The 24405-nt window shown below is 43.3% G+C and overlaps 1 protein-coding gene across 50 annotated transcripts in view; it reads left to right on the forward strand.

The window, feature by feature from the left end:
- Ank3 (ankyrin 3, epithelial) overlaps positions 1–24405 on the forward strand; it is a 493951-nt gene that overhangs the window by 251660 nt on the left and 217886 nt on the right. For 49 of the 50 annotated variants that reach the window (XM_011243299.2, NM_146005.3, NM_170688.2 and 46 more), the window contains exons 2-4: positions 23271–23372; positions 23728–23826; positions 24026–24124. The exons of the other annotated variant lie outside the window; for it this stretch is intronic. In XM_011243299.2, coding sequence (XP_011241601.1) covers positions 23271–23372; positions 23728–23826; positions 24026–24124 — 300 coding nt within the window. The remainder of the gene's footprint in view (positions 1–23270; positions 23373–23727; positions 23827–24025; positions 24125–24405) is intronic. 50 annotated transcript variants of the gene reach the window in all.

Below are 24405 nucleotides of genomic sequence, written 5' to 3' on the forward strand. Positions count from 1 at the left end.
AAATATAATAACTAAATAAATCTTTTTTTAAAAAAAGTAATATGCAGGCTAATGGGATACCAGAGCCACAGAACATGGTTACATCTGGAAGGGACATCAGAGCAGGGTGCAGAGATGGCTGTAGAGAAGCAGGCAACAGAAACTAGCTCCCTGAGCGACTCCAGGCAGCCAGGGCACAGGACCCAGCTGATTAGCTTGCTATTTTCAGAATCCCACATATCAGGACTAAGACCTCTGGGCTTGGCTGCAGGCCACAGATATGATAAGTCCTCAGTGGATTCTGGGAGATACTACACTGCTTGCAAGGCTCCCTACTCTGGTCTGACCCCACCCCTCCATTTAAATAGCCGCTTCTCTGGCCAGCTCCTGTTTCCTTACTAGGAGGTCGGGGAGACGTCTTTACGTTTTCCAAGGCGGATATTTTTAGACAGGATGTTCTGCCCCAAGTGTTAACTAATTGAGTTATCAGGTTTCGTATTTGGCCTCAGAGAATGGCCGTGGAAGAGCCAGAGGGCTTCCCAGAAGAAGTAAGCATTTAACTGCTTCTAAATTAGTGGGGTTTCCCCCCCTTATGCAACTGTTGCTTTTTAATGATTGTATCCTTAAATATATGCATGTATGTTACTGGGGAGGGGAGAGATGGATCTGTTGCTAAAGGCGTGAGCTCAGGACACGTAAGACGTCCTTTCTATGTTGCTGGGATCTGGACTGGAGGTATGTTTTGCCTGTGATGGAATGTGGAGTGTGTCCTGGAGCGACCCGGCTTACGAGGATGCTGCTTAATAAGATGGAAGTAGATGGTGTGTGGCTGGGGACAGGGGAAAAGCTGGTGAAGGAGAAAGCGTGAGAAGTTTCCTTGAGCCACACATCTCTCAAAATAAATCCTAAGGCATGCGACACAGCTTTTGTGGCATGACAGTAAGGGGGACTGTGAAACTTCTCACAGTTGGGGGAAGATAAAAGTTTAGTTTGGAAACTCAAAATAAACGCATGACGAGGTTATCACTAAAGGCTGGAAACGTATGTTATCTCCAATCTGGTTGACAAACACCTTATATGTAAGTGTCATCGTCGACTGACTTTCAAGAGTGGACTTAAATAAGCCATTATCTCCTTACAGGATCCTACTCTGAAAAGGTAGAGGAGGTGGGTGTTTGGTTTATGCAACTAAAACTTTGAGGTATTTGCTTCTAGGCAATGTATAGGACTGCTAAGATGGCCATGCCGGGAAGGGCTGTGCGTGATTGCGTGATGTTCTGCGTCTACCTCTGCCCTTCAGTCAGTATAGCTTGCTCAAGAACACCTGTGCTTCCAACAGAGGGGGGTGTGCTTTACTCTGAGCATATCAGATCCTGGGCACAGAGTGAACATGTCGGTTATAACGACTATAACAGAGACACTATAAAAAAACAAGAACATGGCTACTCATTCAGGAAGTCAGGCGTGCTGATGGTGTGAGAAAGGAACTGTCATTCCTCAGTCAAAAAAAAAAAAAAAAAGGCAATCTAGAGAATTCTGCTATGGTTGTAAGTAGATTCAGGTGTCATCTTGGTACACTTCAAGACTGAGTTCTCTTAGCTGCAGTACTGACCCTCGGTGACCTTTGGGAAGTGTAACTACATTACAGCTAATGGATGGAATTTTAACCTCTGAGGGCCTCGCCGCCAACATTCCGTGTGCCTCAGACAAAGGCCTTTTCAAAGGAAGCTTTGAAATTCGCAATATAGCTGTACACATTGTAATGTGCTAGGGACAGGAACGTACTGACAAGCATTCTAAAAAAAAACAAAAAACAAAAAACAAAAAAACCCTGTGTCACCCTAAAAGTAATCAACTTACTCACCAAGAATTATGAGCTATATTGTCGAACTCAGGTGTGTGTTCTGCTGCGCGGCTTACAGACAGAAAGCCTTACAGACAGAATCAGAAGTTACTTAGCCCTGACTTCGAGAAATACTAAATGCTCCAAATTGTTAGAGCTGAGCACAGATAGATCGAGTGCTAAAGAACAAGCCTGAAAAACACTGCTCTTTTACGAACTAATGGACTTGAAATTAAAAATATCTGAGACCTAAGAGAAATGCCAGGTCCAAGTGAGCATTTCCGTTCTGTTTCATGTCAGACTATATCAGCTCAGTGGTGAAAGCACTCGACCCCAGCCCATATGCGCAGAATTTTCTGTTTTGGTAGGCAAGCTGTTTAAAAAAAAAAAAAAAGTATAATAAAATGACAGGCTGGATTTGAAGTTCCCATGCCCTGAGCGGTGTCTCTGGAAGGGTACTGACCCGACACAGATCACAGAGAAGTCCTGTCACAACAGGGCACAGATGATGCTGGACCCAGCTCTGCTGGAAAATGAGAAGGAATTCTTCCTCTCCCGGCTTCCTGCCTGATGTGAATGGAAGTGCGATCCGTTTGCCTGCGTGAGCTTCTCTATGGAGACGGTCCTTGCTAAGAGGGTATAGTAGATAATTAGACTTCTTCGTAAAGTGTTTGCTGCAGGGCTCGCCGATGATAATGTTCAGTGTGTGGCCTCCACTGTGGTGGGGAGAGGTCTTCCTACAACAGTATGGGGTTTCTGTTGGGGAGCTACTGAGAGTGATTTCATAACCTGTTTATTGAGACATTAGCAGCACGGGCGTAGATAGATGCACCTTAACTAACGTTAGAAACAGCCTCTCCCCGTCTGCTTTTAATCAAGTCTGTGTGGAAGAATTAGCTTTGATGTCAACAACTGCTGGAAAGTTAAGTCTTAAACTTGAGCCCTCGGATAAGGCTCAAGAATAAACGTACTGCAATAAAAGGAATTCCAAGTGTAAATCGCTTGTAGTGTGGAGTCTCGGAGCTGCAGCTGGTAAAAAAAAAAAAAAAAAAAAAATCTTTTAGAAATTCTCTCAAAACCCTAGGGAAGTACAAGTACTGTACAGTATCAAAAGGAAGCTTGTATAATTATTTGGTTTTATGTCTTTCGACTCTGATCTCTTCTGTTTTGTGTCTGGTTTTTCACTCATCCATAGAATAATAATTGCATGTTCAGCTGGTGACAGGATCTCTCGTTTTCTTGTTAATGATTTTTATTTCGGAAAACAGACTAGTAGGATGGTGCATGTAGTCCTGTAAGATCTTCAAGGACCCTCCTTGATCCATTTCAAGGAAGGCACCTAAAACTTGTCTTTTGCTGCTGAGACTAGAGTTTCTTGTTTTGAGATGAAAGTATTTAGTGACATAGTGACCCAAACATTTATTTATCATAAAATAAGTTTATTTTGATGATGGTATGATAGTGCTATAGATTTGCTTCAAAATGCTTAATTTGCTTAATAAAAATGAAATTAAACTAATATTTATAAACCAAAAGAAACTGAAAACAACTTGGTTTTTAACCTTCTCTATGCTTTTTTAAAAAAGATGTTTGGTCATAAGGCAAAAGATACACTTGCAATCTTTTTATTCTAATGCAAAATATTTGTATTTATATTTTCTTCATACTAGCAAGAGCTGGAAATCAACATTAAAGTGTGCCACCCCATTAGAGTGTGGATAAACAGATGTCAGGAGATTATGTAACATCAATTTCAATGTTTATCAAGCAAATATCTACAGCAAGCAAGGAAACATACAAATTTGTAGCGAATAAATCCCTTTAGGGGTCTGTTTACACTTGTGGTAGCATTCATTTTGGGAAAATAATTTTGGGTTGTTGGTACTGTGGTGATTTTTTGTTTTCTTGTTTGCTTGTTTCGTTTCTCCTTTAGCCAAGGGATATGTGACTTTTGACAAGTGCCAATCAGTAGCGTTAAAGCCACTTTGCAAAATCGGGATATGCTTTCAAATTCAGTTCAGAATTTTAGAATGTTTTGCACCTTGTACTCATTATTCTAGTATCTTACCAATTCAATTCACGTGTTTCTATACACCTGTCATGTTTTGAGACCACTTGGCTAGATTAAGATAAATCATTGTTAAACACATCTTGGTCACCTTTTGATCTCCACAGCAGAGTTATATTATGTTCTCAGGCTGTGTTTGTGGGGATTTTCACACGGCTTCATCTTTGAAGTGTTCATGCTCTCTCATACAAGAGACTAGACTTCTAAATATTTGTAAATGATTTAAAGAGGAAAATCTACCAGATAAGGGTCCACCTCAGTGACCAAAGCCAACCTGTTAGTTCCAGTCTGGAAGTTTCCAACTGCAGGATTAGTGACCACAATGGTGTTTCCGCAGCAATGGTATGGTATCGATCATGAAGAACATTCATGTGTTTCTCTGCGGAGGCAGCTCCCACGAAGGGAGGATTGTAGCTATCCCCATATTCTTTCCAGGAACTTTGGAAGGGACATTCTGAAGACAGTGTTCTTTCCTGGGGAAGTGTGTAGAGCTTATGTTTTGGAGAAGAGATGGACTGTCAAGGAGACAGACAAACACTGCTTGAGCAAGAACTAAGATGGTAGCACTCTACACTGTGTAATGACGGTGTACTGGCTGGTTTTGTGTGTCAACTTGACACAGGGTGGAGTTATCACAGAGGAAGGAGCTTCAGTTAAAGAAATGCCTCCATGAGTTCCAGCTGTGGGGCATTTTCTTAATTAGTGATCAAGAGGGGAGGGCCCATTGAGGGTAGTGCCATCCCTGGGCTGGTAGTCTTGGGTACTATAAGAAATCAAACTGAGCAAGGCAGGGGAAAGCAAGGCAGTAAGCAGCATCCCTCCATGGCCTCTGCATCAGCTCCTGCTTCCTGACCTGCTTGAGTTCCAGTCCTGAAGTGTAAGCTGAATAAACCCTTTCCTCCCCAACTTGCTTCTTGGTCATGATGTTTTGTGCAGGAATAGAAACCCTGACTAGGACAGACAGTGACTCTGTTGAAGCTTCAATTCCCCACTTTGCTGTGGTGGCTGCTTTCTTATGAGGTAGGTGTTCTACCTGATATCACAATGCCTGTCATAGAGAAAGTGCTGTAGACCCACCACTTTCCTTTTCTTTCTTTCTTTTTTTAAAATATTTATTTATTTATATTTATATGAGTACACTGTAGCTGTCTTCAGACACACACCAGAAGAGTGCATCGGATTCCATTACATATGGTTGTGAGCTACCATGTGGTTGCTGGGAATTGAACTCAGGACCTTTGGAAGAGCTGTCAGTGCTCTTAACCGCTGAGCCATCTCTCCAGCCCAACCCACCACTTTCAAAATGTGGTTTCAGAACCCACAGATGACCCCAAGACCTTTCAAGAGGAAGGCTCTCACCTTCTACTTGAATTAACAGCTTGAGGTCAGTATCCCTCTCATACTTCAGCCACATCAATACATATAGAATATAAGCATCCAACTGTCTTCTCCTGCCAGACCTTAAGACATTTGCATACCCTAAAAGTAAGAGCAGTCTTTGCCTTCTTTATTTCAGGAAAAAATATAATTGATATTTTCCCATAACATGCATCTGATGGTTCCATGTAATAAAGTTGCTTTTCTTATTTGAAAATAAATTAATTTAATTTTTTCCGGTTTTATTTTTTCCTGGGCACTATAAATGATAGTTGAGAATGGACAGGGCCCCCTGAGACAACTAACCTCAAGGGACGTGCCTGTAGATACATTGCCTGGTCAGCCTTTGGCTGGTTTTATGCTCAGTTGCTAAGAAGCATTATGCAAATTAGGTCAGGCTCATGGATTTGGTCCCTGGGTGGACAGTGATATCCACTTACTTTAATGGTCCCAACCAAACAACTTAGCAAGCAGGCTGTAAGAGACGACTTTAAAGTAACAGTGGATGGCCATGGTAATCAGGGAGTCCTTTTGTGCTGTTTCATTTGTTCGGGCCCTTTAGATTAGCAGTCCTGGGAGCTAAATCTTACAGCTGTTTTTACTTTTACAGTGAGGGTTTGTTATGGTTTGAATTCCCACTCATGTAAGATCACGTCACTTGTGAGTTGAGGAGCCAGGTTTGAAGAGAGGCATCAAGGGTACAGAGCCTAAAATCAGAAATGGTTAAGCCAGCAAAGATGGATTAGCCTAGCACTTGCTGTCCGTCCACGATAGATACCTCTGAACCAGCTCTTTCGTCTGCACATGGGTACAGCTCCTGAATGTTAGTCTTCACTCCCAGTACGTTTTGTAGCGTATCCAATTGTTAAAACCACAGTAACCCAAAAGACACCTACTGCCTTGTAACCGTTCAGACCTGCAGTTTTCAATAACCTTTCCAACAACCAAGATAAACCACCTTGAGGCTAGGCTGAAGTCTTCTCTTAAATGTATAGCCAAAAAACAAACACACACACACACACTCACACAGAGCAAGCTATCTTTGTTATGTTTTTCTTGGACTTAAAAAAGTTGTTGATCATCCCATACATATTTGCTCATTTAAAAAAAATTTTTTTTTTACTGTATTCAGTGGAAAACTGGTAATGTTTCCTTTGCAAATTTTAACCAAGGGAAGGATGAATGAATTAAGATACCCAAATCATTTTGTGTTTCTGTCAGACTCTTGTCTCATTTCACTTACCTCTTCTTGGAATCCATTGTATCCAGTGATCATAGTTCTTGATCAGTACATTATCATATAGTGAGAACTTACTGACGGCTGTGGATGTAACCTAGGAGCCAAGTGCTTTCCTTAGCTGGGAGGGGTCCTGAGTTCAATCCCCACCACCACCGGGACAGCAGCAGAACCACACTTTCCTCACTGTGTCTTTAGCACAAACTTCTAAAACCTTCTTAGTAACCATGGTTTGACATGGAAATGAAAAGTTGGATAGACGTCCTGATTTGACCATCCGACATTGGATGTGTGTGTTGAATTATCCTTTTCAACCCATGGAATTATTAAAAATTGGTTGGGAAGAACTGTGGCATATTGAGTCTCCTCTCAGTAGACTCGTGGAAGGGGAATGGTTTCGTTTACCAACAGCTCCAGCTGCACCATCTGTTGTGCAGAGTTTAGCATGATCAGTTCAAGCCTTCATCTCACCGGCTAATTTCCCCCTCCCTCCCTCTGGTGCCGTGTGGCTCACCCTTCAATTCCGCCCAGCCTTTGGTCTCCAGGCCTTTAATTATCTAACTAGGAATCCTAGTCCAGCAAACTGTCATTTCCTGGCTGATCTTACCACAAAGAGTGTTATTTGGGAAGCGTGCAAGTCAGTATTTTCGTTCACAATATTAAGCCTGACCACACTCAGAAACAAAGTCAAAAAGAACTCAAGAAAATGTTCATCTACTCAAGTAAATTTTTTTTTTACCTCTGTCTACCTAGCCCAGTTTTAGCCTATCACTGTTGCTGTTTTGAGTTGCTAAGTTTAAATTGGTCCCTGGATTAAATATTTTAGGACACATGTCAAGAGCTCCCACTTAATAAGAATCCCGAGGCTTGAGCTTTTCAACCTGGTTTTGATTCACACTATGCTAAATAAATGGAAAAGTCCCAAGCAGCCGACGCATTTATGTAATCCCCCACACGGAACACCGGAAGTTGCTTCCGCGCAGATTCTGAGTGTCTGCAGCATCCAGTAGCATAGAGGGGTATTTTCAAAGCCGCTGTTCTTGTTTAGCTAATCCCATGGAATAAAGTCATATTTGCCTTGTTAACAAAGACCTCCAAGTTTTGATTGCATGATACTCTCCTACTTCGTTTTCTCTTTAAAAGACAGACCTGTCTGCCACCATTGTCATACTGCCGCGTGAGGAGTAAATCCTGTTTAGACTTAGATAAGGGACTTGTGTTCTCTAAGCCACATGAAGTGACATGGATTGTCCTTTGTGGAAAGGGAGGTTGGATCAGTGGAATTTGGAAAGCACATCCAAATTAGGGGCCCAAATGGGGGGTGCAGGGAGAGGAGGAAAATGGGAGGGGTGCAGGCGGGAAAGTTCAGCTAAGTCGTTCTAATTTACACTGTAGTGTAGTGATGTAGTATTGTCTTCTTGTAACATGAAGGATAGAGAAAAGCATTAAATCCGCGTTGGCCAGGTACTTCCCTGCTGTTGTGATTAAATACTTGACAAGAAGCAACTTAGTGGGAAAGGCAGGCAGCTTAGGTCTGAGGTTTGCTGCAGACAGTGCCTCTGCAGTCCTGAGGCAGCCTGGAGAAGTGAGGCCAGTCCTCCAGTGAGAGACCCACGTCCTTCAACGTGACTCCACCCCCTAAAGCTTCCATGACCTTACAACACAGTGCCACCTGCTGGAGACTAAGTGTTCAAGCATAGGCGCCCGCAGGGGACATTTCATACTCAAATCATAACCCCACGGAGCCCAAGTGACATTCTGAACGAATTTTCTTTCCTTCAGTTTTCTGACCATACAAAAGACAAGGCACGGTGACCTTTTCTTACCTCAAGAAATAAAATGTGCTTTAAAAAAAATAGGATCGTACATTTTTGTTCTGTAACAACAAGCTACTGGCTGATACTGAATCGCTATTGTATCAAATCTACTGGTTTTAAGCTCTACGCTCACTATTTAATAAACAATATTTAATATACTCACTAATATTTAATATTTAATACACTCACTATTTAATAAACAATATTGCAGTGAGTCAAGGCAGATACATAAGGACCTAGTATCCTAACCACATTGTAAATAAAGACTTCATGATATACACCTAATGTTCCTTGGGGGATGGTTGCTCCAGACAGCCACATTCCTTGGTATCCAATACTTTGCAGGCTTCCTCTAAGTCACAGGCAAACAGGACATGATCATGTGAGGGAAACCAGAAGCAAAGGAACCAGATGATAACCGTGACCAGAACTAAGCAGGGAATGACTGGCCATGAGAAAGGTTACGGTCCCATGAGTCTACCATTCTTCCCAACAGACAGGAAAGGATTTGGGTCTCGCATTAATACTGGGGACCCCTTTCATATATAGACTGTATATGATACCTCAAATATAGACTATTATCAATGTTACCTGCTGTCTTCTTCCAGTCCACATTGCGTTCCCCTTTGGAAAAAGAAAAGTCCCTGAAAGAAATGTGGTCACCAAAAGGACTGAGTTTCCTTGAATTTATGTGTTCAGATAAGGAAATTCTCTGCCTGCAATCATTAACATTGACTGTCAACTGGAGGAATCTGGGATCAGCCAGGAGACACGCCTCTGGGAGTGGCTATAAAGGAGCTATCTAGAACAGGTTAATTAAGATGGGAAGAGCCACCTTAACTATGGGAGGCACCATCACATAGGCTGTAGTCCTGGGCTGAATAAAACAGAGAGTGAGCTGGGTAGGCACTAAAACCCATCTCCTTCTGTCTTCTGATAGTGGATACAGTGTGGCTAGATGTCTCTAGTTCATTGCCATGTCCCCAGGGTTCTAGTTTCATCCCAAAACAAAACTAACGAACAAGCAAACAAAAACTTAAGAGAGAAAAGGATTTATTCCACCTTGACATTCCAGGTTTCTGACCACCATTGAGGGAAGTCAAGGCAGGAACATGGTGGCAGCCCTGTTTGCTATTCACACATCTTACCTCTGATGGAGGAAAGTACAGCATCCCTGAAGGATGCTGCCTGCTGACCCACAGGCTGTTTTATTCTCATCTAGCTTTCTTATATGGTTCAGCACCACTTGCCTAGGGCTTTTACCACCCACAGTGGACCCTCCAACCTCAACAATCAAGACAGTCCCCCAAAGACCAATCTAACCCGTAGCCCAATCTGAGCTAGGCAGTTCTCTAATTGAGATTCCCTTCTTAGGTAATTCTGGGTTGTATTAAGTAGACAGAGTTAACCAAGATGCCCACCATTAATGGACTGAACCTTTAAACTGTAAGCCAAAGTGAACCCTTTGTCCCTTAACGTTGCTTTTATCTGGGTATCTTATCACAGCAACAGGAAAGTAAGAAACCAGCACTGTTCACAGCCCAAGGCTCCCGAGCTCTGACAAGACTGTGGAAGTCGTTTCTTCCACTGTGTGAGTTAGCACTTCTCTTGTGTCTCTTTGTTCCCAGAGCTAAACCATGCCCAAGTGCAGCAGAAGTTTCAGACTGGTAATAAATATATCTGCCAATTATAGTTCTTAAAAATAATTTCTATGCCTGTGGTTACTTTTTAGGCTATTGATACAATTGGTTACATATTAGAATGATCAAAGATTTAGTGTAAGATTTAAGATTAGTGTATCCTTTTGTATGGCTTTGCCTTTATACAAGTACAGACAAGCTTGTCCTGTACAAAGATACCCTAGAATAGAATAACGTGAGTGCTTCCTGTTAAGGTTAAGGTTCATAAATACTTTAAATGAGTAACCACACCTATTTTCACACTATCCTAGCCACAGCAGAACTTAATTAACGTTGTTACAGTCTTTGATAAATTGGAACAGTCACAACTCACCATTAGTCATAGGAGTGGTGTCTGCATCCTGGAGGTATCAGGTCATCTGATCACATCATTGTATCAATTCCTAAATGTTACTTCAGTGTCCTGGTAGCATAAAGACGATGGTTCCCAAAGCCTCTGCAGCATCTTATAGCCTCCATATTATAAGGACAACTGAAGTTCTAAGTCAAAATGGTTTGAAATTCCACTAGCATAAATCAAAGCAAAATGCTCTTGCATTGACCTTGTAGGGTTAAGAAGTCACAACTCTTCCTTTCATGTATTCTATCCTTTGATAAGAAAGCAAACCAGGTGTGTGTGGGAGGGTGGTGGTGATGGTATTTGTTGGTTTTGAGACATGGTCTTACTATGTAGTCCTGACCTTGACCTGACCTTGACCTGGGGTGTTCCTCCGACCTCAGTCTCCCAAGAGCTGTGATTACAGAACGGAGCCTTCCTGCTTAGGCTGAAACTTGGCTCCTTGATGCCTCAGAAGCATTAAGATCAATTTGCATCCTGTTCTGTAGCCAGTGTCAATTTTATGTTGGAAAACCTTGGAAAATAACTCACCCTTTACCCACCGACCCCAATTCCCACCAACTTACCCAATGGTAAAAAATTAAAACGGTGTCTATATTTTTATTTCTAATCTGGCTCCAGTTAAAAGCTCAGGGGTCAGCATACTGAGCGAGGCACGAAGCCCCTTGGGGCTAAGACACTGGCTCTTCCCTCGGAGGTAAACCATCATCATAGACAGAGGACAGTTGGGGTTTATCAGAATGTAGCATGGGCAGTCTCTTCAAAACACCATCTTCGCAAAAACAAAAACAAAGACCCATACCTGTGCCTTGTGTGCTTCAGAGCTCCTCCCCACCCCCCCCTGCCTCCCAGGTTTAAAGATAACAGTGGGATGTTGTTGTTTTGCATTCAGTTTGAGAGGAGGCCCTCTGCACAGATGCTCAGCATGTTGGAAATGTACAACAGCAGGGCCAGCCTGGCTGAAGTCCCAGTGCGAAGACAGTAGCCATGCCTAACGTGTTAGGGGACAGTGACCTCATTTTAGGGAAGAACTGAAGTTCCTTCCAGGCAGAATCCTAGCAGACAGGCAGCCGTTTGGCTGTCACAGGAAATGCACCGATGCAGCTTTGGATATGAGCTGGCCTGACAAAGATGATTGCTCACATAGATAGCCTTCGGTAGCATTGCCCACACTCATTAAGTAACTACCCACTTCCTTCCCTTCCTCCTCTGACTGATTGACGGGTAGAAAGTGCTGGCATGCTTCCAGTTACTAGATAGCAATTAAACAGAGCAAAAGCAGCTCGAATCATTCAAGGTTCCATTAAGCGCTTGCCATGTGACAATGCTTTAAAAGTTCTCTTGTATTGAAGACCTGTACCCCACTTCCAAACCCATGGCTTACAAAGAATTGTCCTACCTACAGGTAAACGCCCCTTGAGTTGGGCAGCAACTAGAAAGGCCAACAAGGCACTGGAAGACCAGAGCTTTATTAGCAGGCAGCATGTTGTAGCATGAATGCCTCACTTGTGTGACATTGTTTGAGATTGTGCAGTTCTTGGCATTCTTTTGGACTTAGTGGAAGTCAAGACCACTGGAGGGGGAAGATCTGGAAAATATCACACCATGCTTTACACTCCAGCCTCTGGAGACTCTGAATGGTCACTGTGTCCGCTTGTGTTCCAGTGTGTGATTCAGCTCCAGTGTTGTTAGGGGGAGTAAATAACCATTTAATTTTGGTGTTATCTTTATTCTTTTGAGTCTTGGGCCTTTAACCCAAGCCAGTCTTGAATTTCCAAGCATCAAATCTCCCCAGTGTTAAGGTTGTAAGGTCACAGGCTATATCATGTAAGATTATATGCAACATTCTTTGTTTGATGTGATTAGCAAGGGGTGCTGGTCCTCACCTGACCCCAAAGCCTTGGTCGCAGAAGGACAGAGTCTCAAGGCACTCAACTTGTCTTTGATAAAGGACATCACATTCTAAGTAAGCATTAGTCCACATTCGTGAACACTTCTGCAACATGGTTTTGCCTATGTTTCAGAGCTGTAAATGACTTTGGAAGTTTTCCTAAGCAGGCTGCTCTACTCTGTAAGGCTTCTCTTGGATGAAAACAATTTATACATCTGTTACTTTACTCATCAATAAAGTTTGGCACTGTCAGAAAAGGCCCCTATCCTTAATGTCTGATATAATTTTTGTCTTTGGAAAGTGGACCATAAAAATGGTGAGGGAAGGTGAGTTCATGTTAAACTTGAAATAGTTTTAAAAGCTAAATATTTATTTGGGACCTAAGATTTAATATATCTCTATATTTATATCTATCTATTCATCTATCTGTGTGTGTGTGTATGCATGTGTGTGTATGTGTATGTTTTGAGGCAGAGCCTGAGCAGTGTGCATCACATCCAGCTAAGACCTTAATATTCTTCTATGTGTCTTAAAGACACCTCCAAAATGCCTCTCCCACTCCTTGCTTTTCCATTCAGATGATTTCTCCCAGATCTGCAGCCCATGTTAGCACACATAAGCATATTTTTATTTCATTTTTGGTAGACACATGGTTCTACGCCTTTGTCTAAGGTCTGTGTGTACGTGGTCCTTGTTCAATGCCACGTTAAGGTCACTGTTGCAGAGACCATCTTACCCGTTCATTATCTCTGTGGTGAAAACACACCCCGCCCTCTCCTTCAGTCTTCTGGACACACAGTTCAGTGTGAGCATCAGTCCCCCACCGGTCAGTAGCTCAGCGGAATGTACTCTTTCTAGCTACTGCATAGCACCGCTGGTTAGCCTTGCCGTATGCATTCATCCCCCGACACTCCCCTCCTTCTCCTCACCAGCAGTTTACTTCCACCTTCTATAAGATCAGCTTCAAATAAATCCACATGTGAGTGAGGCCATGTGGCGCGTATCTTTCTCCGCCTGTCATATTTCATTTAACGTCTCCAGATTCATCCACATGCCTACACTGCAGTTTGTTTTTTATGGCTGAGTAGGATCCCATTGTGTATACGTACCATGTTTCTTTAATCTGTTCCTCCACTGATGGATACACTGGGTTAATTTCACGTCTCCTGTGAATATTGACAAAGCAATATTTGAATGATTAACTGATTCAGAGTCCCTGGTCCTAGGATGTGCGTTAGACTCAACTAAGCTATCTTTGTCAGAGCATCTCATCTCTGGAGTAGGAAAGTTGTGTGTGTGTGTGTGTGTGTGTGTGTGTGTGTGTGTGTGTGTGTGTGTGTGTGTTGAGGGGAGCCTTGGGGTGTGGAAGGTTGGCAGTATGTCCTCTGTTGTTTTAGGCTGTCAACTGGAATAATTCACAGGCTATCTGCTGACTCTCCTCAGAACAGATCCAGCTCAGAACAGCTTCCTAGCTTCCAGATGAAGTTACATCTGCTATCTCAGGCACTGAAGCACTTCCCTGCATCTCCCTTTGCTTCTTATCTCTCTCGGGGATTCTTCTTTACGGGAGAGATTGTCCTTTCTACTTCTGGAACCTACGTAATCTTCTTTTCTTCTCTCTCTTCACCAACCAAGCATCACTCCAAAGTCCTGCTTCCTCCTCTGGTTTCCCCAGCTGCGCATCTGAGGTTCGGGAACAGGTCTGTTATGGGAACAGGTCTTTCCTGACTCATCACTGCAGGCTTATTTGTGAATCCTCATTCTCTGTGTGATGGTACCCTCAAGCTATAGAATAAGGACCAATTGTCAATAAGAATGCAGTCTCTCCTTATGGGACAGCAGCTAGTACTTAAGCAGAACAGAGAAAATAGTGTAGGGGGTCCAGCAAGACCAAGGGGTCTATCTGAAATAACAGTTGTGGAGTCTTTGAGCTGGACCTAGGCTTTTCATTTGTGAGTCTGCTGGAGAATCTTCTTGTGGGGGAGGTATGCAGCAGACTGCTAAGCATCGTTAGGAGACAGATGGTTCTAGATGAGGCCACAGAGTTAGGGGACTGTGAGGGCCAGTTCAGGAATGACACATTGTCTAGGGTGCCTTCAGGAAAAGTGTCCCTGTCTTATCTCAGATCGGAAGCATATGTTTGGGGCAGGTTTCTAAAGGACCTTTGGAATTATTCCATTAAATGGATAGAAAGCATTGAGTTAGAAGTGGATGCATGAGAGATGCTGAGTTAGAAGCAGAGAGATTCTGTCAACCGAAATGTATCCTCTAACACCAGTGTCAAAGCAGATACAAGCACATGCCTTTGGGTTGAAGTTGAAGATGGGCATGTAGAATGGCTTACTGAGCTTTGGTTCCCACCACCCCCAACACAATCAAGGCACAGAGTTCCCAGTCTCAGAGCCATGGAGATCCAGTTTGAAAGCCACTGATGTGGACAGTGTGGGCTTGTGGTCCTGCATTTCCATCCTTGTTGATTGCTTATTGGCTGTGTTTCCTGAGACAAGATACTCACCTTGTGAAACTTCTGCTTCTGTAGGAAAGATTCTTTTCTTGGTTAAATATGTAAGAAATGACTGGCAGGTCAGCAAGGTAGCTCAGTGAGTTCAGTGAGCTGAGTTCAATTCTCAGACCTATGTAAAACTGGAAAGAGACAACCAATTCTACAAATATGTCCCTCTGACTTTACACCCACATATCCTACCCTCTAATCCCCCCACATATGCATCATACAGACATACACTAAATTACTTCATTAACTAATTAATTAAAAATTAAAGCAGAATGTCTGATAACTATCAATATGTAATTAATAACATTATAAGAATATATAAAAAGTGCTTCATGCTATCCCTGTCAACGAAGGCTCTCGGTAAAGTGACTATGGTATGACTTGCTAAGAACTAGAAGTGATGTTTTGGGAATGTTTGGAGATTGTTCCACACTTATCACAAATTAAACTATTGCACCTGGTGTTTTATTGGTTGGGTTGGTTGGTTGGTTGGTTGGCTGATTGGTTTGTTGGTTGTTTGGTAGGTTGTTGGTTGGTTGGTTGTTTGGTTGGTTGATTGGCTGGTTTGTTGGTTGATTGGTTGGTTTGTTAGCTGGTTGGTTGGTTGGTTGGTTGGTTGGTTGGTTGGTTGGTTGGTTATTGATGTTTGATGATCTGGTTATCCTATACCAAGGATCTGACTAGCCAAGCAGCAGAGTAGATGGAGGATAGGAAGGAGTTGAGTTTATTTTCAGCTGCAGAGAAAGTCCAGACTTTGGGAAAACAAACAAACAAACAAAAATCATCCTTTTGAAGAACTGCAGAGGGCAAACATTACATGGAAGCAAGAACCATGTAGTTGCATGAACACAATGTAGGAGACGAAGCCTAGGATATGTCCAGGGCCCCTGCTCTATCAAGAAGCCTCACAGTACTTGTATTGAACGGCAGTGGCAAAGTAGACAGGAGATAAACTTGTTAAATAGAAAATAGAAGAGGAGCCTGCCTGGCTCCATTTTACACAAGACAAAAGGAAAAGAAAATCTCTTCCTGAGGACTGTAACCCCCAGGAATCTGTCCTATCATTACCAGTTTGAGATAGAAATTCACATGTGTATCCAGAAGATGAGCAATCCTAAAAGCAAACATTATTTTCTAACTCCCCTTGGGTGGTAGAGCCTGGCTCAAGTTCCTCTTGAGCTATGGCCTCATTGGCAGATGTGCTAAATAAAATATCACCAGGGTGGAGGCTGTAGAGATGGCTCAGTGGTTAAGAGTACTGACTGCTCTTCCAGAGGTCCAGAGTTCAATTCCCAGCAACCACATGGTGGCTCACAAGCATCTGTAATGGAATTTGATGCCCTCTTCTGGGGTGTCTGAAGACAGTGACAGCACACTCACATATATAAAATAAATAAATATTTTAAAAAATTACCAAGAGCCATTTCTAAGGAATATGGCTCCCAATTGGTAATTTCTAATTGATGTGTTGGTATATTTGTTTTGTTTGTTTAATTTTCTTTTGTTGAGTTTTTTTTTTTCTTGAGATAAGGTCTGTAGCCTTGGCTTGACTCAGTGCACTCCTCCTATCTAAGCCCCCCAAGTCCCAAGTGCTGGGATTATGGGCATGGACCACCACACACAGTTCATGATTAGCTAGTAGAGTTGAAGCCCACTCTTAGGACAGTGATCCACGTCTAGACTCTAGTATGAGAACGCTAGATGGTTTTCATCCCTTGTTGACACACTATGTGCCATGAGAGGTTATCTGTCCTTACCTCTGCCCTGTGCGCCTCTGTAAAGTGAGGCTAGTCATTCTACCTACTGGGCTTATCTTCCAGGATGAACAAAGTGAATTTTTTTTCAAGTCAAGTGGCTTAAAGTAACAGGGCTTTGTTCTCTCAAAGGTCTGAGGGCTCAAAGGCCAAAACCAAAGGCATGAACAGTTGCAGCTGTGTCAAATCAAGGGCCCCACTTGGTTATATCTTTCCTGAGGGTTGTTAGGATAGATGCTTTCCTCGGGACTGCTGGTGGCCTTAACCAGGGTAACATAGCTCTCCTTTCTGCCTCTGTCCTTGAATGGATGTCTCTTGCTCATCAATGTGTGTTCTCACCACATCAGGTTGCTAGTAAGCTTTAGAACTCATTCTGACTGTGGCCTTATCAAGTGAGACATATCTCTGAACTTGCTACTTCCTAATAAGGTCATATGCTGAGGATCCAGTGGACATGAATCTCGTAGGGGACACCACTCTGCCTTCTTGAGCACCTTATGGAAGTATTACAAGAATGGGGTCCATTCTGAAGTGCTTACACAGTAGCGTATAATCTAGCAGGTTGCGATGATGTTACTGAGTTAACATGGCCACTTGCAAGGTGCTTTGCATGTCGTCAGGGGTATGAAGTGTGGCACACTAAAGAGACTGGTACTTAGAAAGCTGTTGTCCTTTGCAGCCACTGAACTCTACTAAATAGCGTCAATATCCTAGGGCAGATGAGGAGCCCTAACTAATTCATACTAATGTGTGCTTCGGTCCCTGCAGCTAGTTCCTTGACAAGAGACACCTTATTCCCTTCCTGTCCAAAAGGAGGGCTAAGAAAACAAGGCCTTAAACTATGTCAAAAGAGATTTTCATCTTCACGTTGGTTTCTTGGGGGCAGCTGAGGGAAAGCCAGTGCTGTCTGCCCATTTGCATTCAGCTCTGACTCCTGTCTCTGTGAGCAGCGTTCTCACCTGTGTGGCTAGCTGTGCAGGAGATCTGAGCTTCTCTTTCTGCCTGAATTCCCTCCATGGATATTGTCAGTTGCCATGTTTAGATATCTGTTTAAATATTACATGAGAAGGGGCGTTGTTCAGATAGAATAATCAAGATTAGAATGAGAGAGAGAGAGAGAGGGAGAAGAAGGAAGGAAGGAAGGAAAGAAGAAAGGAAAGAGAAAGAAAGAGAAAGAGAGAGGAAGGAAGGAAGGAAGGAAGGAAGGAAGGAAGGAAGGAAGGAAGGAAGGAAGGAAGGAAGGAAGGAAAGAAGAAAGGAAAGAGAAAGAAAGAGAAAGAGAGAGGAAGGAAGGAAGGAAGGAAGGAAGGAAGGAAGGAAGGAAGGAAGGAAGGAAGGAAGGAGCCTGTGCCCTATGTTAAGGATAACCCTGGTTATTTGAGGAGACAAGAGTTTAAATGGGACAGGAAGCCACTATAGAGTAGTATGGAGCTTCTTAATGTTAAGCAAATAATAATACATTGGCGTGACAGAGGATCCAGACAATAACTTAGCACCATTTTTCATGTCTATGAAGCTACAGAAAACTACCTACGATCAGCAAAAATGATAGTTGCAGTGTTCAACTTGGGGTCTTTTTCCGGGCTAGCCACGTGCACTATAGCACTTTCTTAAAACACACTTGCTCATAAGGGTGAACCACTGGGAATTTTCCAGGACACTGTGTTGCTAGGATACTGCGTTGCTAGGATACCGTCCTGCTAAACTCAGGATGTATGGTAGGCCACATAGATCCTTTCCAACTTACAATATTTTCGACTTATGGGTTTACCAGGCCATGGCGTCAAGTTCAGGGACAGCTTTTCTACCCTGCTGCCTATACAAGGTGATTTGGAAGAAAGCAAAAGACGCAGAGACAAAGGAAAACCTATCCTCCTTTGTACATGCCAAGTTGTGGTGTGGCAGCTCACGTGCAGTCGATGCTCGCTACGTATGTGAGGCAGGATGATGTACTGAGTCGCCTTCAGATGGCTGAGAGGGGGAAATGAAATGCTCCTTGAAATTAACTCTGTCTGTGTCCTGAGTTATCACGTTTCTTCAGGGCTGTCTTGGTTCCTGTGTTCTGGCTTCTCCCCTCAGTAACCTTCCCCTCCAAGCTGGTTGCTCTCCTGCGACAATGGTAAGGGTGTGACCAAGGGCTGGGAGCAGGGAAGATAACTGTTGTCCATTCTTGAGCCTCCTGACGTTCGGAGGCTGTGAATAAGCTGACTCAAGAAACTGGCGTCAGTACCAGGGTCTCTGGGTAGAGGAAGCAATTGGAAGGTGTGCACTGAAAGGGTTTTATTTTATATTTATCTTTTTATTTGAGGTGGGGTCACACATGCCACTGTGTACTTGTGGTGGTCAGACAACAATTGCCAGGAGTTGGTATTGAACTCACGTTGTCAGGCTTGGCTGCAAACCCACCGAACTGTCTCACCACCCTACTAAAGAGTGTATCATCAATATAGTTTATCTTTCTTCAGTAGAAAACAAAACCTTAGCCTCCTGAGATACATATACATTATATATACACTGCATATATACATTAAATATACATTATATACATATACGTTACATAAATTACATACATATATATATTTATGCATCATGAACGGCCCTCTTTTGGTATCCAAAGGGCATTGTTTCTGAGATACCCACCCCCACCTATCCCAAGGTCCTTGGTACCCAATTCCCTTATATAAAAATGTATAGTATTTGCATAGAACCTATGCATAGAATCCATATGCTCCAGATGGACTACTTACCACTAATGTCACATAAATGCTGTATGTAAGTACATTTTACATTAAAAAGTCATGATATGCCAAACCTATAACCACTATCCAGCACACACGGTGCAAAATGGTATGGCACCCTGGAACAGAGGTTGACCGTGTGCGTTATCTGAAGGAAGACAGTTGGTGACCTGTACTAGTCTCATGAGCATCCATACCTCAGATAGGTCAAAACAAGAGAAATCCAAGATTAAAGGAGAGTTGTCTCAAACTGGCTGAGTGTGTTTTGCTTTAGAATCTTGGGAAGACTTTTTTTTTTTTTTAAGGAAAATGGGCCACGTACAGAATTACCAGATCTTTTTTAAATCTGGAATCGGTTCAGGGGCTCTTTCCCTTGAATTCTCACACCTTCTTTTAGCCTCCTGAGCTGCAGTTTTTAGCTACCCGAGTCAGAATCCAAATGCATGCAGAGCTCACAGCTCCTGCCTCTGGCAGCTGAGATGGGCAGGCCAGCTGATGGCAGTCCTGTGTCGGCACAACAGCACAGCCTTTCCATGCGCACTCACCGATAAGCCATCAGGCTGGCACAAGGGTCAGAGGTTATTGTCCAGCAAACTATCCTTGTGCAGCTGGCTCTGTCTGAACTTAACAAAGCCCACCCTTCCCACAGTAGAAGAGCTTTTATGCACTGCAGTTTTTCCTTGAATCCCTGTGAATTGTTTGACTGATCTGAATTCTAACATACACATTCTCTCCCTCCCTTTTCCCTCCCCTCTCCCTTTCTCCTCTCCTTCCCCTCTCCTTCTCTCCCTCCCCTCCCCGTCTTTCATTATCTACCCTGTGTAAATGACTCACATGCTTAATGCAAAATCTGATTTTATTTTATTTTAGCAATAAACTAACTATTATCAAGTAAATTCTATGAAAGTAGTTGTTATATAGTACTATTTAAGAATAAAGACAAGCCACAGAATAAATAAGTAAGCCCATCCTTATATACCTGTACGAGCCTCTTTAAAAAAAAAAAAGTATTCTTGATTCCCAGCTACATATATGTGGACAAACAGGACAGATACGTATACCTTGGGTTGGACGTGTGTGTGTGTGTGTGCCTTGGTGCTTATATTACTACAACAAAACACCATGACTTGGTAAAGCAAGTCGAGAAGGAAAGGGCTTATTTGGCTTACACTTCATTGGAGGAAGCTAGGGCAGGAACTCAAGCAGGGCAGGAACTGGAGGCAGGAGCTGATGCAGAGGCCATGGAGGGGTGTTGCTTACTGGCTTGCTTCCCCTGGCTTGCCCAGCCTGCTTTCATATAGAATCCAGGACCACCAGCCGAGGAATGGCACCACCCACAATGAGCGGGGCTCTCCCACACTGGTCACTAATTGAGAAATGCCTTACAGCCAGATCTTATGAAAGCCTTTTATCAACTAAGGTTTCCTCTTCTCAGATAATTCTATTTTGGGTAACAAGTTTATATCATAATAGCCAGCACAGTGTGTGACAGTTAAAAGGAGAATATTAATTCGTAACATTCACTTATCGGCAAAAAAAAGCCAACTGTGGTGGTTTGATAGAATGGTCCCTATAGACTCTTGCATTTAAGTGCCTGACCACGGGAAGTGGCACTATTAGGAGGTGTAGCCTTGTTGGAGGAAATGTGTTACTGTGGAGGCAGGCTTTGAGGTCTCCTATGTTCAAGCTACTCCCAGTGAGGCACACAGTCTCCTCCTGCTGCCTGTGGATCTGGATATAGAACTCTCAGCTCCTCCAGCACCATGTCTGCCTGCACACTGTCATGCTTGCCATCATGATGACAATGGACCGAACCTCTGAAACTGTAAGCCAGCCATAATGAAATGTTTCCCTTTATAAGAGTTGCTGTGGTCATGGTATCCCTTCTTAGCAATAGAACCCTAAGACATCAACCTTCTGATAGTACTATAGTGTCCTCTGAATGCCCTGGAACTCCTCGACTCTGTCACAATGTTTCATTTCTGGTATCTGTCTTGGTGGCAGAGTCTCAAGCCATGATGGCTGTAGCTGTTATTGCCACAGAAGCTTCTTCTGTTATTCTAAAAATAAAGTTGATTATTAGTTATTTCTATACAATATATGTATGTATTGATTCAGTCACAAAACCTTTACAGGCATCTGTATGTCCCGGTTGCCGTTAGTTAAAGGGAAATAGAAAGATGGACATCACACACAGGTTCTCTTCCTTGCTCGTGGAAACTCAAGAGGGCCCATGATTGACACCTCCTTAAGGTTATAGTTTTGAAGTAAGGAGTTTTATTTATTGACAGCTACTTTTTCCAAGAAGGAATGGCCCTCTGGACAGATAGCGGCTCTGGGAACATGTTTAGTCATCCCAAAGGGGTGTCAGTGGCACCAAAGGTGGCATGCATTGGACAGTGAGCAGAGTGGGCCCCACAGAAGGGCCACTCAAATCAAAATGTTACTAGTGGTGAGGCTTCTAAGAAGATGGTATCTAAGGGATATTCCCCCAGAGTGAGGCATACTGTGACATAGGGGAGAGTGATGGGGTTTCTGGGGGCAGTGGCCTCTCTTTGGGAGGTCCCTAACAAATCAATGCTCACTTATTTACGCCATAGAACGAATGACCCTTTGGCAGGCTGGAACTTACCTTCATCTTGGCTACAGTGCAAGACTTGAATGGGTACTGCTGACAGACCACCATCTTGGTGGCTTTCCAGGCTCACAGTTCCTAATCTGCCCCTGCTTGTTCCAGAGGGGCTTCTGGTTCTGTGTGGGAAAGGATGGGTATTTTAAAACCTAGGCTTTTGTGTCATGAGTGCCCAGCACCAGGTGGAATGGATATGTTTGTTGGGAGCCCCAAGCACCTTGACCAGGCTTCACAGATGGAGAAATATTTGACAAGGGCCTTTGAAGGAGATGGTCCCTATGAGGTTAGAAGACATAGTCTTCTTAGAAGCCTTTTCCTGCATGGTTGTGTTTCAAACTGATGGGGAGATATTTCTGAATGAAGTTTTATGAAAACCTGCTCTGGCTTGCAACGCACCCGACTGGCTCCCTCCTGCATTTCTCAGGCCCATCTTTGCTGAGGTTTCTTTACAGTACTCTGTTGTCCTTTTTCGATGGCTGGTGGCTTCCCCAGCCTTTGTTGGCATTATAAATGGGTAGTGTTCAGAGAGACAAATTTTCAGAGAGAGAGACCTGTCTGGCTCGCTTTCTGCTGTGTTTAGATATTGAATGCCTCTCCTGAGAGAGTTCTCCAGGCTGTGGCCGAAACTTAGCTTGGAAATATGTAGGAAATCCGTGTCGTGGCTGCAGGATTTTTCATATGGAAAAAAACACACCCTCAGCATGGGATGGAGTCCCATAGGCACCGTGGTGGGAAGTTAGCCACTGGAAACTTAGCAGCCCACTGAGGCAGTGTGAGAATAGGAAACATGTCCCTTGCTTTGGGAAGACTGGCTGCAATGAATCCATGAATATGGAATTGGTGGCGAGCTTCTGGTAGAGAGCAGCTGGGTCTTCATAATGTGATGATGAAGCGGGTTTCCCTGGAGATTGTATATTGACTTAAGGTGGTCACATTTCATGAGAAATTATCCATCTCAATGCAGAATAAGTTGGGATGTCTCAAAAGGGATAAATTGGTGTGCTTGGAACTTTTTTTTATGAGTGTGTGTGAGTGTTTGCCTGTGTGTCAGTATTTGTGTATGCTTCATGTGTTTCTGGTGCTCACAGAGACCAAAAGAAGGCATTGGATCCCCTAAAACTGTTACAGATGGTTGTGAGCCACTTTGCAGGTTCTGAGAATCAAACCTGAGTCCTCTGTAAGAACAGCCAATGCTCTAAATTTCTGGGCCAAAGAGTTTGCCCTATTACTCTGACTTATTAGAAAATGTTACAGTGTTTCCATATAAGACAGTCCAATGTTTTCCTCCTGTTTTGCACCACTGGCTGGGTATGGCTGGGTACCTGTACATGGGGCACATTAGCCAGCTTTCTCACCACAATACTTTTTCTTCTTTCTTCTTATAGTCTGATGCCAACGCAAGTTACTTAAGAGCAGCTCGGGCAGGGCACCTGGAAAAGGCCCTTGACTACATCAAAAATGGAGTGGACGTCAACATCTGTAACCAGGTCCGTTGTGGTTATTGTTACAGTTTGCTATTTTTGTTAAAACGAGTAGATTCCTTAAAGCTTCCCTTAGCTATTTGGCAAGATCTCTCTCCACTTGTCAGGAGGTTGGTTTCGTTGTTAAATTTTGTCAGCCCAATGTTATCCGATTAGTCTCCATCAAAGGGATGCCATTTGGTGACCAATGGCTGATAGTAATGGACCACCCTCCCTAGTTCTCACATTTTATTTCTGTTCCACATTCCTGTGCTACATTCACATGGGGGACTCCGGTAGGGGGCTAACTGAGGAGCAGGTGGCAGGCTGTGGACTATTGAGAACTCTGTTTTCAGTTCACTCTCCTTTCTCTTCCCATCAGAATGGATTGAATGCACTCCATCTTGCTTCCAAAGAAGGCCATGTGGAAGTGGTCTCTGAGCTGCTGCAGAGGGAAGCCAATGTTGATGCCGCCACAAAGGTCAGTGCCATGGGCTTGGTGCCTTTGGTGACACTTGTCCAGGTCTGTAAAGGGTCACCGTCCATATGAAGAAGAATACCATTCTCCTGAGCTGCTAGCCCCCTTCAGCTTCATCATCTATAGCTTCATCATCTGTGCCTCACAGAGGCATTGAACAACAGGCTAGGAGCTCATGTGTCTCTTCCCTCTCATTCCACAGAAAGGAAACACGGCCTTACACATCGCATCTTTGGCTGGGCAAGCGGAAGTGGTCAAGGTCTTGGTTACGAACGGAGCGAATGTCAACGCACAATCTCAGGTGAATTTAAAACCATATTGCAAAGGACTTTGACTGTTATTTACCAATATGACTTCTGGACCAAGCGTTTGTTTGAGTTACAGGTCAGCTAAGGGCACGTCGCTTGCAGGCCTGTTTTATCAAGTAGTCATGAGAGTTCCTAGAGTTTAAATGTATCTCCATTTACAATTTGTGTTTCGAGAGGTAGAATTTTCAACCATGGCCAACCTGTGAAAGGCCATGACTGACAGCTGTGAAACAAATAAAATGCAAAGCAAAAGAAACAAATAAAATGCAAAGCA

The sequence above is a fragment of the Mus musculus genome, chromosome 10, assembly GCF_000001635.26.
Source record: "Mus musculus strain C57BL/6J chromosome 10, GRCm38.p6 C57BL/6J".
NCBI lineage: Eukaryota > Metazoa > Chordata > Mammalia > Rodentia > Muridae > Mus > Mus musculus.